Below are 13861 nucleotides of genomic sequence, written 5' to 3' on the forward strand. Positions count from 1 at the left end.
GATTCTGAACAACATGATGAGTAAATGATGACAGAATGAACATTTTTGGGTGAACTATTACTTAAACAAGAGTTTGAAAAGATCTCTTAAAACTTTTACACATAGAGACTTGACAACAAAAGCTATTTGTCTTGAAACAGAGTATTCAGAGGCATTCTGCTTGATTATATAAAACAAATCTTATGCTTTGTGTTTTTTTGACTTGAAAGGCTGACAGCGTTGACAACAGCAACTTAGAAGAATGAAGATGTCAGTTGGCTAATACATTTCTTGAAACAGCTGAAGCAGAGCATTATGATACGTGCCAGATGTGGCATTTCATTCAAAGCTAATCATAGTTAAACCATCAAGTGTACAGTATCTGAGTCAACAATAAGAGTGAACGGGGCTGTGTATTTTCTGCACAGCAAAAAATAAAGCGGTTATTCATCCAAAGCTACTTTAGAGTCTAAAGCTAAATGTATGATTATCAAAAGAATCCCAAAACGTTTTTGAGAGAAATCAACAAAGAAAATTATATTTTGTCTGGCGTTTTGCTATTTCTTTTATTTTGTATTATTGTAATGGAAAATAGAAAAGGGCATAGTAAATAGATAGTGAGGTGAGACAAAAAAAAGAGCAACTGGATCTGGAAAATATTGCAAGCAGAATTTGAATAAAACACTTTGATTGAGAATATAAAACACAATGACTCACCCGTGATTATCAGTCTTCCTGTTGTGCTAGCAGTGCCAAATTGATTTTTAGCAATGCACGTGTAACTACCTCCATCTCGCTTAGTTACGTTGGCAATCTTAAGAGTTCCATTGGGGAAGAGGGAAATCCTTGAGAGTGATAGATAATTGATAGACATTAATCACATGGCCAAAGTCTTCAAAGTGGTAAAATATCAACTCAAAAGCTAAATACCTTTCGTTTCTTTGTAGTATCTCAGTCCCTTTTTTCCACAGGCTAATGGCTCTGGGCGAGGCATGTGGTCGGCAATCTAGGCTAACGTCACTACCCGAGCGAGCCTTAAGCACTCGGCTCAAAGGATTCTGGGTGAAGCTGGGAGCAGAGGCTGTAGAAGACAGAGAGATTTAGTCCTCAGACTCACACTCAATGGAATCTGTGATGAACAGCAATTGACGTTCAAACCGCCTCTGGCGGAAAAAAAAAAGGAAGAAAGCCTTTTAGAAAAGTCTAAAGGACTTTACAAATAAAGCTGTCCACTTCCACTGGCTGCTTCCAGGCCATTTGTATTTAAGTAAACCTACATTTTGCTGTGCCATTCTGCGCTGTCTCTTTAAAAGACGCTATTTATTTGACACTGGCCTTGTACGAACAATACTGTCCAATGTGTTCCGATTAAAATGAATACATTTCAGAATCAATGGGGGAAATATGAGTGTTACAATGGAGCACTTAATCACATGGATGTTTTCAGTGCTGCCTTGTAATTTGAGCTTGCTGTGACTACTCAAAGTTTTATCATTCAAATGAAGGATGGAGAGCAGGCAGTGGAAACGCAGAGGTCGTACCAAGCACCATCAGTTCGGCGCTGGAATAAATGATGCCGTGCTTGTTCTCCGCCACACACTGATACATCCCGCCATCTGAGAGGTTTAGCGAGGAGATGGAGAGGGCGCCGTTCTCTATTTGCACTCGGCCCTGTAGACACATACACAAACAATCAGAGGAATATGGTTGCTATGCGGTTGCTGGGTTGCTTGATTTTTATGGTGGCTTACTGGTCAAAAGTCAAAAGATTCTATGATGTTCTGGTCACTAGATATGGTTTTGGTCCCTCCTTCGAGGGATTATAGGTATAAATGTAAAAACTTATTTTATTTCAGTTGGTTGGCAATGAAACCTCTCGTTTTCATTTAGTTCAACTTGATGTACTAAAGTAACTCAAACTAAAATAAAAACTATAGGCTTAAAACAAAATAATGAAAATAATGACAAAAACACAACAAAATGACTAAAAAACAGAATTTGGTTTCATAATATCTCAATGATAGTAAAATAACTCTGATTAACTGTGTCTATGGGATTTTGTCTAAATACAATTCAAAATAAAACATTTAAAACTAAAATCAATCATTGTAAAAGCTACAAAGTGAATTCATTCATAGCAACTTGAACATTAAAACTGTGAAAATGGATATTGATGACTTGCCACAAATTATACATTTGACAGAGTAATTAAATTATTTAAATGTGAAAAATATGGGAACTAAAAATGTAATATCCAATATCAGCCTACGTATATCAACTGATAAAAACACTTTAACACTGGAAGTCTGTCGGGTTGAACATCTAAGGATGGGTTTGTTGAGGGTGGAGGAGGTTACAAAGGAGAAAGAGGGAAAAAATGCTGACCTTCTGCTCCGATGAACAGAAAAGAAATGTCGAACATAACAGTAAAATACTAATGGCCAATTCATTTGGCATGGGTGCCCAGTCGGAAAAGTATATGAGACAGGAAGGGAGGTGTTGAGTTGATGGTTCTGCTAATGGCATAGCAGACATTTAAGCCTATCGGCTGTTTTTAAGGGCTGACCTCAGCACAAAGAGTCACAAGGAGAGATTGACGTGATGTGTGATGGAAGGGAGGGGGAGAGGTGCGGGTCACTCTCGGCTTGAAAACAGGTCACATCTAATGGAGTCTTTCTGCTGCCTTAAAACTGCTTTTGTTTGTCGATGGGAGTCTCTCCTACTTAAACACATGTTGCCTTTTTTCCCCCTTGCTTTTATGTCAGAAATGAGAATATGTTTGCGTTGACCTTGAACTAGAGTACAGTCACGGCAGATAAAACCCTAAAGTACCTCAGATATAAGAGTGTCTCCGTTCTTCAGCCAGCTATAAGAGGGCTTTGGTTTCCCATTGGCTTTGCACTCCCAAAACAGATTCTCCTCAATGGACAGTGCTGTGTCTGTCGTTGTTTGCAGCCAATGAGGTGTGGCTGTGGAAAGAAAGCACATTGATCAATCAAACAATGGATAAAGGGTATATGATGGACATATTAAATAATTCACACATACATAAAATTTTACACTTGCAAATTAAAACACCCCACATTACACAAGGCTAATAGATTCAAAGGCCGTGATGACAGAAACAATTAAAGTTAAAGTTCACCCAATAATGAAAAATCCATCATTGTTTTTTATTACCCTACAACTTATAACAAACGTATATGACTTTCTTTCATCTATGCAAAACTAAAGGAGATGCTGGGCTTCTCCTGGTTGCTTTTCCCCCATACATTTACCCCCTAATACATTTTAATTAAAAAAAATAGAATCTTACTTATCCTTAAACTTTTAAATGGTAATGTATATAATTGATCAATGTATACAAGGACATAACTCTTTTTGTGTGCATGCCATAAATCAGATTCATGAGGGTGGGCAAATGATGACACCATTTTTCTATTCCTCCAAAGTTAGTTGACTTACAGACAGCAAATCCCAAATTCAATTAAATTGCTCTCATCACACAGCGTGACCCCTGAATTATTAATTATCATAATCAGAAAAGGCTGCAATAGGAGAATAAGCCGCTTCACCACCTCCAAAAAGGCTCGCCATACACTCATTTGCTAGTCCGTATAATATTGACTGCATGCTTGACACTCCTATAACAACAAACAATAGACGACCCATTTCACAAGAGCCATGTGAATATGAATCTAACTGAAGTAAGATGTTCAATGAATAAATCAATTCAATCGCACTACGGCACATTCGCCGTTCCGAGCTACAAATCCTTTGACCTCCTTCTGGAAGATTTATTATCCTTTTGGCTGGCAAACACTCAGTGCCATGTACACAGTCTTGAGATCAATTAACACATTCATATGATTGCATTTCTCTTCAGAAATGTTAATTTAAAAACCCTAGGATAAGACCTGTGAATCCTTTAAGACCGACACCAATCCAGTGCTTTTCAAACTGCTTGTTTTCTGCACAAAGTCAAATAGTGGATCAGGCTATCTACTTTGGCAAGGCAAACTCCCGTTTTCCTTTATCCTACAGAATTGTATTTCAGTTTCACAGCATATAGATTCATAATTATTCATACAGTCTTTGCAAAGACAGAAAATCTTCAAAGTGTGTGTTAAGCTTGTTTGGAAGCTTGTTTCAGCCACAGACTAAAAAACTACAAAAGGTAATTGCGAGTTTTTATCTCACAATTATGACTTTTCTCAGAATTGCAAGACTTGCAGACTGTCAAATGCAAATTATAAAGTCTAAATTGCAAGATATAAACTCACAATTCTGAGAAGTAAAGTCAGAATTGCGAGTTTATATCTCACAATTCTGACTTTATTTTTCAGAATTGCAAGTTTATACCTTGCAATTAGGACTTTTATAACTGTTTTTCCTCGCAATTGTAGGTTTATATTTACAGAATGACATTTGCAAGATTTAAAACTCGGGACTGTGAGCTGACTTTCTCCCCTTAGAATTGGACCTGATAACTCGCAAGTTTATATTTACCAATTCTGAGAAAAAAAAAGTTTGTGTGTGTATGTACGTATGTATGTTTGTATGTAAGTATTTGGGATGTTGCGTGGCTGCATCCTTTCTTTTGTGTGTGTGTGTGTGTGTGTTCTGGAAAGTGCAATAACAGGCAAATAAAAACACATTTTCTTAATTTCCCATTCGTTCCTATGGGGGTCAAATTGCCCGCGAGGAACGGATTTGTTACTATTATTATTACAACAACTACAAAAACTCCTTGAGTTCAGTTAATGTTTTTGTGTTTGTTCCAATTTCAACTGACAAAGTTTTGAAACACTCTGATAAACACTCAATTTAACAAAAACATTAAATAAAAATTATTTGAGGAGAGGATGAAGGTAAAGGGTATACAATTATTAATATTTCAAATTAAGCTTGACTTTTCATGGAATGGCACTGTGACCTTCTACAATGAGGTGCTCATTGCAGAAGATCACAATCACGTGAATCATGAAATGTCATGTCTCTCAAGGACACAAGTCAAATGAGACACTTGTTATGACATGTCCTCACGATGAGTTATGACATATATGGCATAGCGAGGTTGTGTGCAGTTTAACGTGCCATAATGACAGTAGACAATGTCATAACTACTCCAGGTAGCATAGAATCTTACAAAACTGTAAATGAATCATGTCAAACTTACAATAGCTTTGCTTTCTTTCTGGTAAACATTATTCTGGTAAACAAATATTTTCCTCAGACATACAGTATATACAGTATACACTCACCTAAAGGATTATTCAGTGCAGTCTCATCCCAAGACATCATATAACTGACGTCTTGGGACGTCTTGTGGCCATACGTCAACATCCGCCTTTTTAAGGTACCCTTAAACGTCGGTTACATGACGTTATCGGATCCTAACCCTACCCCAGAACTAAACCTACCCCGCCACCTAACTGACGTTAAAGGTAAAGCGTCAGTTGTATGACGGCCCGGGATCGTCATGTAACCGACGTTTAAGGGTACCCTAAAAAGGCGGATGTTGACGTATGGTCAAAAGACGTCCCAAGACGTCAGTTATATGACTTCTTGGGATGAGACTGTGTTAGATTATTAGGAACTCCAAACTAATACTGTATTTTACCCCCTTTTGCCTTCAGAACTGCCTTAATTCTATGTGGCATTGATTAAACAAGGTGCTGAAAGCATTTTTTAGAAATGTTGGCCCATATTGATAGGACATCATCTTGCAATTGATGGAGATTTGTGGGATGCACATCCAGGGCACGAAGCTCTATTGGGTTGATATCTGGTGACTGTGGGGGCCATTTTAGTATAGTTAACTCATTGTCATGTTCAAGAAACCAATTTGAAATGATTCAAGCTTTGTGACAGTGAATTATCCTGCTGGAAGTAGCCATCAGAGGATGAGTACATGGTGGCCATAAAGGGATGGACATGGTCAGAAACAATTCTTAGGTAGGCCATGGCACTTTTAAAGATGCTTCGTTGCTGTGGCTCGTGCTGAGCCGCACTCGGCGACGGGGATCGCCATTTCAATTGGCACTAAGGGGCCTAAAGTGTGCCAAGAAAACATCCCCCACACCATTAAACCACCATCACCAGCCTGCACAGTGGTAACAAGGCATGATGGATCCATGTTTTCATTTTGTTTACGCCCAATTCTGACTCTACCATCTGAATGTCTCAACAGAAATCGAGACTCATCAGACCAGGCAACATTTTTTCAGTCTTTGTCCAACTGTCCAATTTTGGTGAGCTCTTGCAAATTGTTGCCTCTTTTTCCTATTTGTAGTGGAGAAAAGTGGTACCCATTGGGGTCTTCTGCTGTTGTAGCCCATGTGGAGCCAGTTGGATCTTTGATATGGAGCCAGTTGGATCTCCTACAAACTCAAATTAAGTCAACCATAGTAATTTATCCTGTGTTCATTTTTCTCATAATCACATAAATCATAATGTTCTTAGTGAGAAATATAATTATATTTCTATAAAACACCTCCAAATGAATAAATAACTGCAGTATATGCCACTGTCTACTGATTTATTACCCCAGTTTCAAGGCGGGACCGAACTGCCATATGGCAACAGTCATATTTTTTCAAATGACTGTAAATCTTGATAAGACAAAGTTGATCTCTCAATAGAAGCATATATTTATACTTATCAAAGGGTAAGAAAAAGAGGAATTAAATGACAAATACATCTAGGTAAATAACCCAGAACTTGAGGGTGAACGAGAACAACTCACCATGGAAAGACACGCGACCCCTTGCAGCATTCTTTCCACGACTGTTTTCCGCTATGCACTCATACGTCCCTGTGTCCTCTTGTTGAAAACTCGGAATCTCCAGAATGGCGTTAGAATTTTTCAGTTTGACTTTGTTTGGGAATGAAACGTCGCTGGTTCTTCTCCAGCTGATCTTAGGAACTGGACTGTGAAACCGAAGCAGAGCCACTGTTAGTAGTTAGACAAATTCTAATAAAAGATACTTTCACTGAAAGCAAATATACTTTTTTTAATTAGCAAGTTAATTGCCTGGAAAACAAATCCATGACCTTGGCATTGCTACGGTAGACATTTTTGATAAGCGTATTTATCCAAAGCGACATTGGCAACATTGCATCCGAGCTACACATTTTATTAGGTGTACATTTTTTGCATTAACATTTATGCACTTGGAAAACACTTTTATTCAAAGCATTCAAGGTTTTTAATCATTAATGTATTCTGTAGGAATCAATGACCTTGTATTCTGTAGGAATCAATTTATGACCTTGGGATTGCGAGCTTCATTTTCCACCAAGTAAACAAATTTTTTTTCATTCACTCAATTCCATTTGAGGTATTACATGGTCTAGTTCCAGAATTATGAATTATGGTTAAATGTAATGTTTGGTGACTGTAAATCCATTTAGCAGATGGCAGAGAATTCTAGCTATGCATTTCATCATTTTTAATTATTGTTAATAATTATTATCAATGTCTAAGTTCTGGGTCAGTAAGATTTTTTTTATGTATACTTCTATGAGGCAAGGATGCATTCAATTGATAAAAAGTTACAGTCAAGACTTTTATTTATTGGGATAAAATTAACTTCACCATTTAAAATTATCATTAATTAATCCTAAAAAAAATGTATTATGGTTTCCACAAAATGATTAAGCAGCACAAAATCAGCATATTAGAATGATTTCTGGAGGACATTTCAGCTTTGCCATCATAGGAATAAACTACATTTTAAAATATATTAAAGTAGAAAGCAATGCATTTAAATGGTAATAGAATTGTGCAATATATCATGGTGTAAAATGTTAACAGATCTTACAGAACCCAAACTTTTGAGAGTGGTAGTGTACATATATGATGCTTTAATCCAAATTGTTTTAAATTTCATTCAATTTGAACAGTTCATGTATTTCAGGAATCAAATCCATGACACCAGCATTGCAAGCACTATCTATAGGAACGTTGACAGAGGAATTGAAATTCCATAATGAAAATCCATTTCCCCCTTATTTCTTCAAATATATCGAAAATCTGAGTGTGAAGGATCTTATTCAGAATTGAATCTAGGGTGACGCACTCATATAGTGTGAAAAGCCACCATCTCCCTCTTTTTGAAAACCTGCATTTCCCCCTTTCTAAACGACAACCCTTCTGCTCTTCTTTTGAAAAGAAGCTTGCGGCTCTATTTCCACACTATTTAAGGAGGAAATCTTGCAGGTCATTGCTCTCTGCAAAGCAGGCCTTTATAGTGAAAAGGCTGTAATAAGCTTCCGTGACAGATTGTATATCGCATTAAAAAGAACCTGAAGTGCTGATCACAAATTTTGTGTATTTTATAATGCAGGATAAAATGAGACAGCACTAAACAAGGCGGTGAACTCAGGCAACAGTTTGTAGAGAGAGGACGCAGACAGACCCGGGTATGTGCACGTCGGACTTACTTTCCCAGGGCGAAGCATTCTAGCTTCAGCGTGGATCCTTTAGCAGCTGGAATGGTGTCTGGGAAATGAAGCTCTATTTTGGGCTCGTACTCTCCCATCGCTCCTGCCATGGGCAGACAATACACCACAGATGCAAACGGCTTTGTCATTCATGATTTACGACATACAAGCTTTGTACTCCAGAATACAAGCAAAACAACAACAAATGGCAAAACACAAAGACCTGTCAATGAGCTGGGGAACCGAGAAGATTGTGCCAAAAATACAGAGACATGTTATTAAAGATTTATGGAACACGCATAATAAAAACAGGATCCATCTCAAATGGAAATGTGGTCTCCTTTGAGAGATTGTCAAGAGTGCAGGTTAGTGTTCTTAAAAGAGGCAGTTTAGCTTTCAAGACAGTGGCATAAATACATCTCTGACATTTACGAATGAAGACCTCTCAAAAAATGCCACATGCTCTTTGACCCAAATGAAAAAAATATCCTTCTGCCATAAAATTATACCATTTAAAAACACGGTAGCAACATTTTAGCAGACGTGAAAATCATAAATAATGTTGATATACAGTACCAAATACTAAAATATATATTTTTTAGCTTAATGAAGCTTAATGACAACCACCTTAAAACACAGGTGGTAAAGAGAAAGCTTCACGACAAGTCGCTTTTCGACAAGCTGAGGTAAATACTAATACTAACAAACCACAATCATGGCAACACACTAAAATAATGTAAATAAACATTAATTTGACAGCATAAGATGTCTGAAACTAAAAAGAAAGAGATCTTTCATTGAAAAACATGAGCTGTCACACCTAGAATTCTGGGAAAGTCTATTTACGATGAGATGACTTGCTCTTTTTTCACTTCCAAAAACTGTAGATTTAACTGTATTTTACTGTAAATTGACATGAAATGTCCTTCACTATATAGAGTAGTAGTATAGTTTCTTAAGGCCCCGATACATACGGTAGGGAATATGTCTTCATTTTTTTGGTTTGGGTTAAAAAGAAATACATGAGCAGCGGTATACTGTTGTGGTATACTGGACAAGACGGGAATATGATGGCAGACATCGTGAACAATGTTTCTATGTGCACTTTGTTAACATATAACATTAGATGTCGTCTTTTTTTGTCTGGGTCTAATACAATTCACTAAGTTAGCTAAACACTAAGTTAGCATTAGCTACTTCATGCTTACAGCTGTTAGCTAATAATGACTTTCCCTAACATTAGTTGTTCGCGGTCAAAACACTGTGGTGTAAACAGTTTGATGTCAGGATATTCACTGCCCAGAGCCTGTTAAACTAAAGCCAACCAACCCCGTGACGTCACAAGTTAGAATACTGCAAAATGGCGGCGCCCTGGTGGCGAATTATATATAACAATTATATATTCTTATATAATTGTTGATTATCCATCTTGTAAATCATATAAACTTGATTGACTGCTTCATTTCCCCTTTAAAGCAAGCATCTTTACAGTATTAAACATGGAAAACAGTGAAAGTGTCGCTTTCAATACTTTATTTTCTACTTCTTAAAAAGGTTGCTTTGGCTAGCTGTTTCAAATTCTCAAAATGAACCCCAAATGTCTTTGCCTGATTTTGTTTGTAATGACTTCAGATTGATCTTAGATATCGTTTGAGGTATACCGGGGCCTTTACCTGTAACCAAGTTACAGGTTTTTCGAGTAGCATTTTTCGAGTAGTCTTTTATCTTTAAAATTATAATAATCTTTTTACAGTGTATGCTCCTATTTGGTACATAAACCCTCTTACCATCGTTTCTCAGCACTAAAGGTGTCGGCGAACTGAACACCCTCTCCTTTGTAATAGTGTTATTAACCACGCAGGTGTAATTCCCAACGTCAGATGGTTCCACTTTAGCTATGTAGAGATTCCCGGTCTCCTGGGACACAAAGCGCCGGCTGTCTTGCAGGACGAAGTGAGGGTACTCGTTGAAGACCCAGGTGAATGTGAGGTCTATAGAGATGTCAGAAACAGAGAGTTATATTCTGACACAGACATTTATATTTTCAGAAAGGTGTAGAGTCCCTTTGTTTGGCAAACTATAATCTCGGGTACAAAGCGTACAAAGTGTCTGTATAACACCACTCTCTTTGCCTCGGGTTGACCTCCTTAGGGCAGGTGAGGTTCAGTAAACAGAGTGAATCTTCCTTTGTGAGGCGGCGGGAAAGGGAGCGAAACAAACTAGATTAAAGCGCCTCACTGGCACTCTTATGACACATGCCCTGTCCGGCTTCACCGTGGCAAGGGACGAAGGCTTCTCTGCTGGCGTCATTCATGCATGGCTGGCTCTTATTGAAAAAGGCTGAACCAGAGAAGACCGAGGGCCCTGCCACAGTGCATTAGCGTGTCATCTACAGGAGACTAAGAGGGGGAAGGGAATGGGAAAGAGTGGCTCGTGCACATGATGCAACTGTTGGAAAGGTGTACGGGATGGCTGCCACTCAAAAAGTGTCCCCTGAGACTGCGCCGCCTATCAAAAGACAGGGAAACACGCTGGCACGGGGGATGTCGTAAAGTTGAAAGCAATTCTTTATGATCGGGTTGGCCCACGAATCCTTGCATCAGAGCTCTTCTCAGTCAAAATGCGCTGAACAATCGAAAAGAGAGAATTGTTACTGAAACCTGCTGTTCAGAACTACAATGAAAGAGCCCACCACTGGGAAAGTACATGACATGTCCTCGGCATTGTGATATACATAAGAGATGCTCTGGCAATGTAAGGAAGTGATGCTTAATAAAAATGGCCTTCAGCTTTAAAATAATGACACGGAAAAGGTCAAAGTCAAGTGATAAATGCTCTGAATGCTCTACATTTGAAATATGTATGTCTGTACATGTAATTTATAGAAAATATATTCAAATTCAAAAGTTTAGGGTAGGTAAGAATGCTTTTGGAAAGAAGGCTGAATTTATTTGATCAAAATTCAAATAAAAAAACTTAAAAAAAAACGTTTGATGATAATTTACTCACCCCCATGTCATCCAATATGTCCATGTCATTCTTTCTTCAGTCGAAAAGAAATTAAGGTTTTTGATGAAAACATTCCAGCATTTTTCTCCATATAATGCACTTCCAAACGGTTCAAGGTCCAAAAGACAGTTTCAGTGCAAACTGCAAATTGTTCAAATCAAAGGGCTTTAAACGATTCCAGACGATGAACAAGGGTCTTGTCAAGCGAAACGATCGCTCATTTAATAAATAAATAACGAGTTTTATAGGCTCAAATGCTCGCCTTGCTCTGTTCTGTGACACACGTTTGTGACTCTCCTGTTCAAACTCGATCATCAAAATGAACAAATCTTTTTCCGAGTCATTTGGTTTATTCAATGAACGAAACGAATGAATTGACTCGGAAAAAGATTAGTTCATTTTGATGAACGAGTTCAAACAGGAGAGTCACGAACGTGCATCACAGAAAAGAGCAAAGCGAACAATTGAGCTTATAAAACTTAAACTTTGTTTTTTTTGGGGTTTTTTATGAGCGATTGTTTCACTTGATAAGACCCTTATTCATCATCTGGAATCGTTTAAAGCCCTTTGAACAGTTTTTTGGACCTTGAACCGTTTGGTTCTCACTGAAGTGCGTTCTATGGAGAAAAACGTTGGAATGTTTTCATCAAAAACCTTAATTTCTTTTCGACTGAAGAAAGAAAGACATGGACATTTTGGATGACATGGGGGTGAGTAAAATTATCAGCAAATTTTTTTTCAAGAGTGAACTACTCCTTTAAAGGATCAATTTCTTCAAGAAAAACAGACCTTGAGCATTTGAACGGTAGTGTATGTGGATTGATATTGTGCCATTTGATTTATCAGATGTAGAGCAGAGAAAATGCTTTGATAACACACTATTTCCAACAGATTTGCCCTGGAAAAAAGTGATTTAAATTATTACTAGTGTAATATAGCTTCATGCACTATGACAAAACAGGTTGGTAATAATAACCAATTCGCAATCTCAATAGACAGCTAAATCTTGGGTACTTTGATAACAAGACATTTTGATCTAACAGGAAACAGCAAATGAGGAGCAGAGAAATCTTCCTTTTAAAATGTTTGATCACATGCAGTTTTACAACAATGCAAATCTTCAGCATGGCTCTTAGAGAAAATAGCTTAGATGTTTTAAATATTACAAGTGTAAAATAATATAGCTTCCACAATAAAACAGGTTGGTAATAATAACCCATTTGTCTTTTGAGTTCAATACGCAGCCTAATCTAAACATATAAAAGCCAACTAAATTGTAATTCTTCCAAGTTATGCACAGCAAAAACTTTTATAATAAAATCAGTTCGGAATTTGCAAAGCTTAGCATTCTTGTTTGCATTTTTCAGTGATAAACTATCGATTACCTACTCAACACACACACACACACACACACACATACAAAAAGCTTTCGTCTAAAAAAAACATATTTCCTACTAATTGGGCTGAGATTTCAATTTCAGGTCTTTATTTCCATTTGCCTCCAGATTCAGGTCTGATTGAAAAGAAAGTGATCCAAATGAGAAAACAAATTGAAGCTAAACAAACAATGGCAGGATCTGTGATCCATAGTAAATGAGTTTCTTTAGAAGGTCTAATGCTAACCAGCATGCTTACTCCAAGTAAAAATGGGTCTGCCGCACAACAAAGTATTTTGATTAAATTTCTGCCTTCTCAAGCTCTTTTGAATGATTTATTTCTGGCTTTTTAGTCATAGTTAGCCTACGTTTTCAATCGCTTGTGACATTAAAGCCAAACATTAGAGTATTCCCATATGAAATGCTTCTCTTCTGGGTTTCCAAATTAAACAATTGGTTAATTACAGATTTATCTCAGCAAACTATAATTGCCAGCCTATCAAACAAATTCACATCTTCTCATTTCTGACATCTCATTTGTCGCAGTAATAGTCACGACCTCTAATTGATATTGATGTTTCTCACTGCCTGGTTCTTGTTTGCACTTGGGGTCTAATGACTTCTGTCCAATTACAGCTAGTTGAATTACAACCTCAGTCTTGTCTAATTTTATATGCCTAAGAGAAGCACAACTATCAAACAAACATGCATTTCCACCACTCCTGGTTCCAGCCTTTGAAACAACCAGGGTGGATCTAGAAAATTATTTATGGGGGTTGACATGAGGACTGTGAGAGAGTGTGGGAGAAACACGAAAGCAATAGTCAAGCTATATTATATACTACATCCATACTATAATTAAAAACAAAATTTAGCCGCAAGTGGCAATCATCGGGGTGCAAACACCAATGTCCCATGTAAATGATTAATGATCCCATATTAATGAAATATATCTTATGATGTGTTTTGATTCATGTTGGAAAAGTCTATCTCAATTCTTCACAGAAAGTTAGGCAACAGCAACATACTGGTGTCTAAAGGGACAACTG

General features: G+C 37.4%; 1 protein-coding gene across 2 annotated transcripts in view; it reads right to left on the reverse strand.

The window, feature by feature from the left end:
• cntn3b (contactin 3b) overlaps nucleotides 1-13861 on the reverse strand; it is a 67800-nt gene that overhangs the window by 23195 nt on the left and 30744 nt on the right. For both annotated transcript variants that reach the window (XR_016169543.1, XM_039648974.2), the window contains exons 6-12: nucleotides 10215-10418; nucleotides 8428-8530; nucleotides 6728-6912; nucleotides 2812-2948; nucleotides 1521-1650; nucleotides 910-1060; nucleotides 697-824 (exon numbers count right to left, since the gene is read on the reverse strand). Coding sequence is in view for 1 of the 2 variants with exons in the window: in XM_039648974.2 (XP_039504908.2) it covers nucleotides 697-824; nucleotides 910-1060; nucleotides 1521-1650; nucleotides 2812-2948; nucleotides 6728-6912; nucleotides 8428-8530; nucleotides 10215-10418 (1038 nt within the window). In the remaining variant the exon portion in view is untranslated. The remainder of the gene's footprint in view (nucleotides 1-696; nucleotides 825-909; nucleotides 1061-1520; nucleotides 1651-2811; nucleotides 2949-6727; nucleotides 6913-8427; nucleotides 8531-10214; nucleotides 10419-13861) is intronic.

This window comes from Pimephales promelas, chromosome 8, assembly GCF_988280905.1.
Source record: "Pimephales promelas chromosome 8, fPimPro1.hap1.1, whole genome shotgun sequence".
Lineage (NCBI taxonomy): Eukaryota > Metazoa > Chordata > Actinopteri > Cypriniformes > Leuciscidae > Pimephales > Pimephales promelas.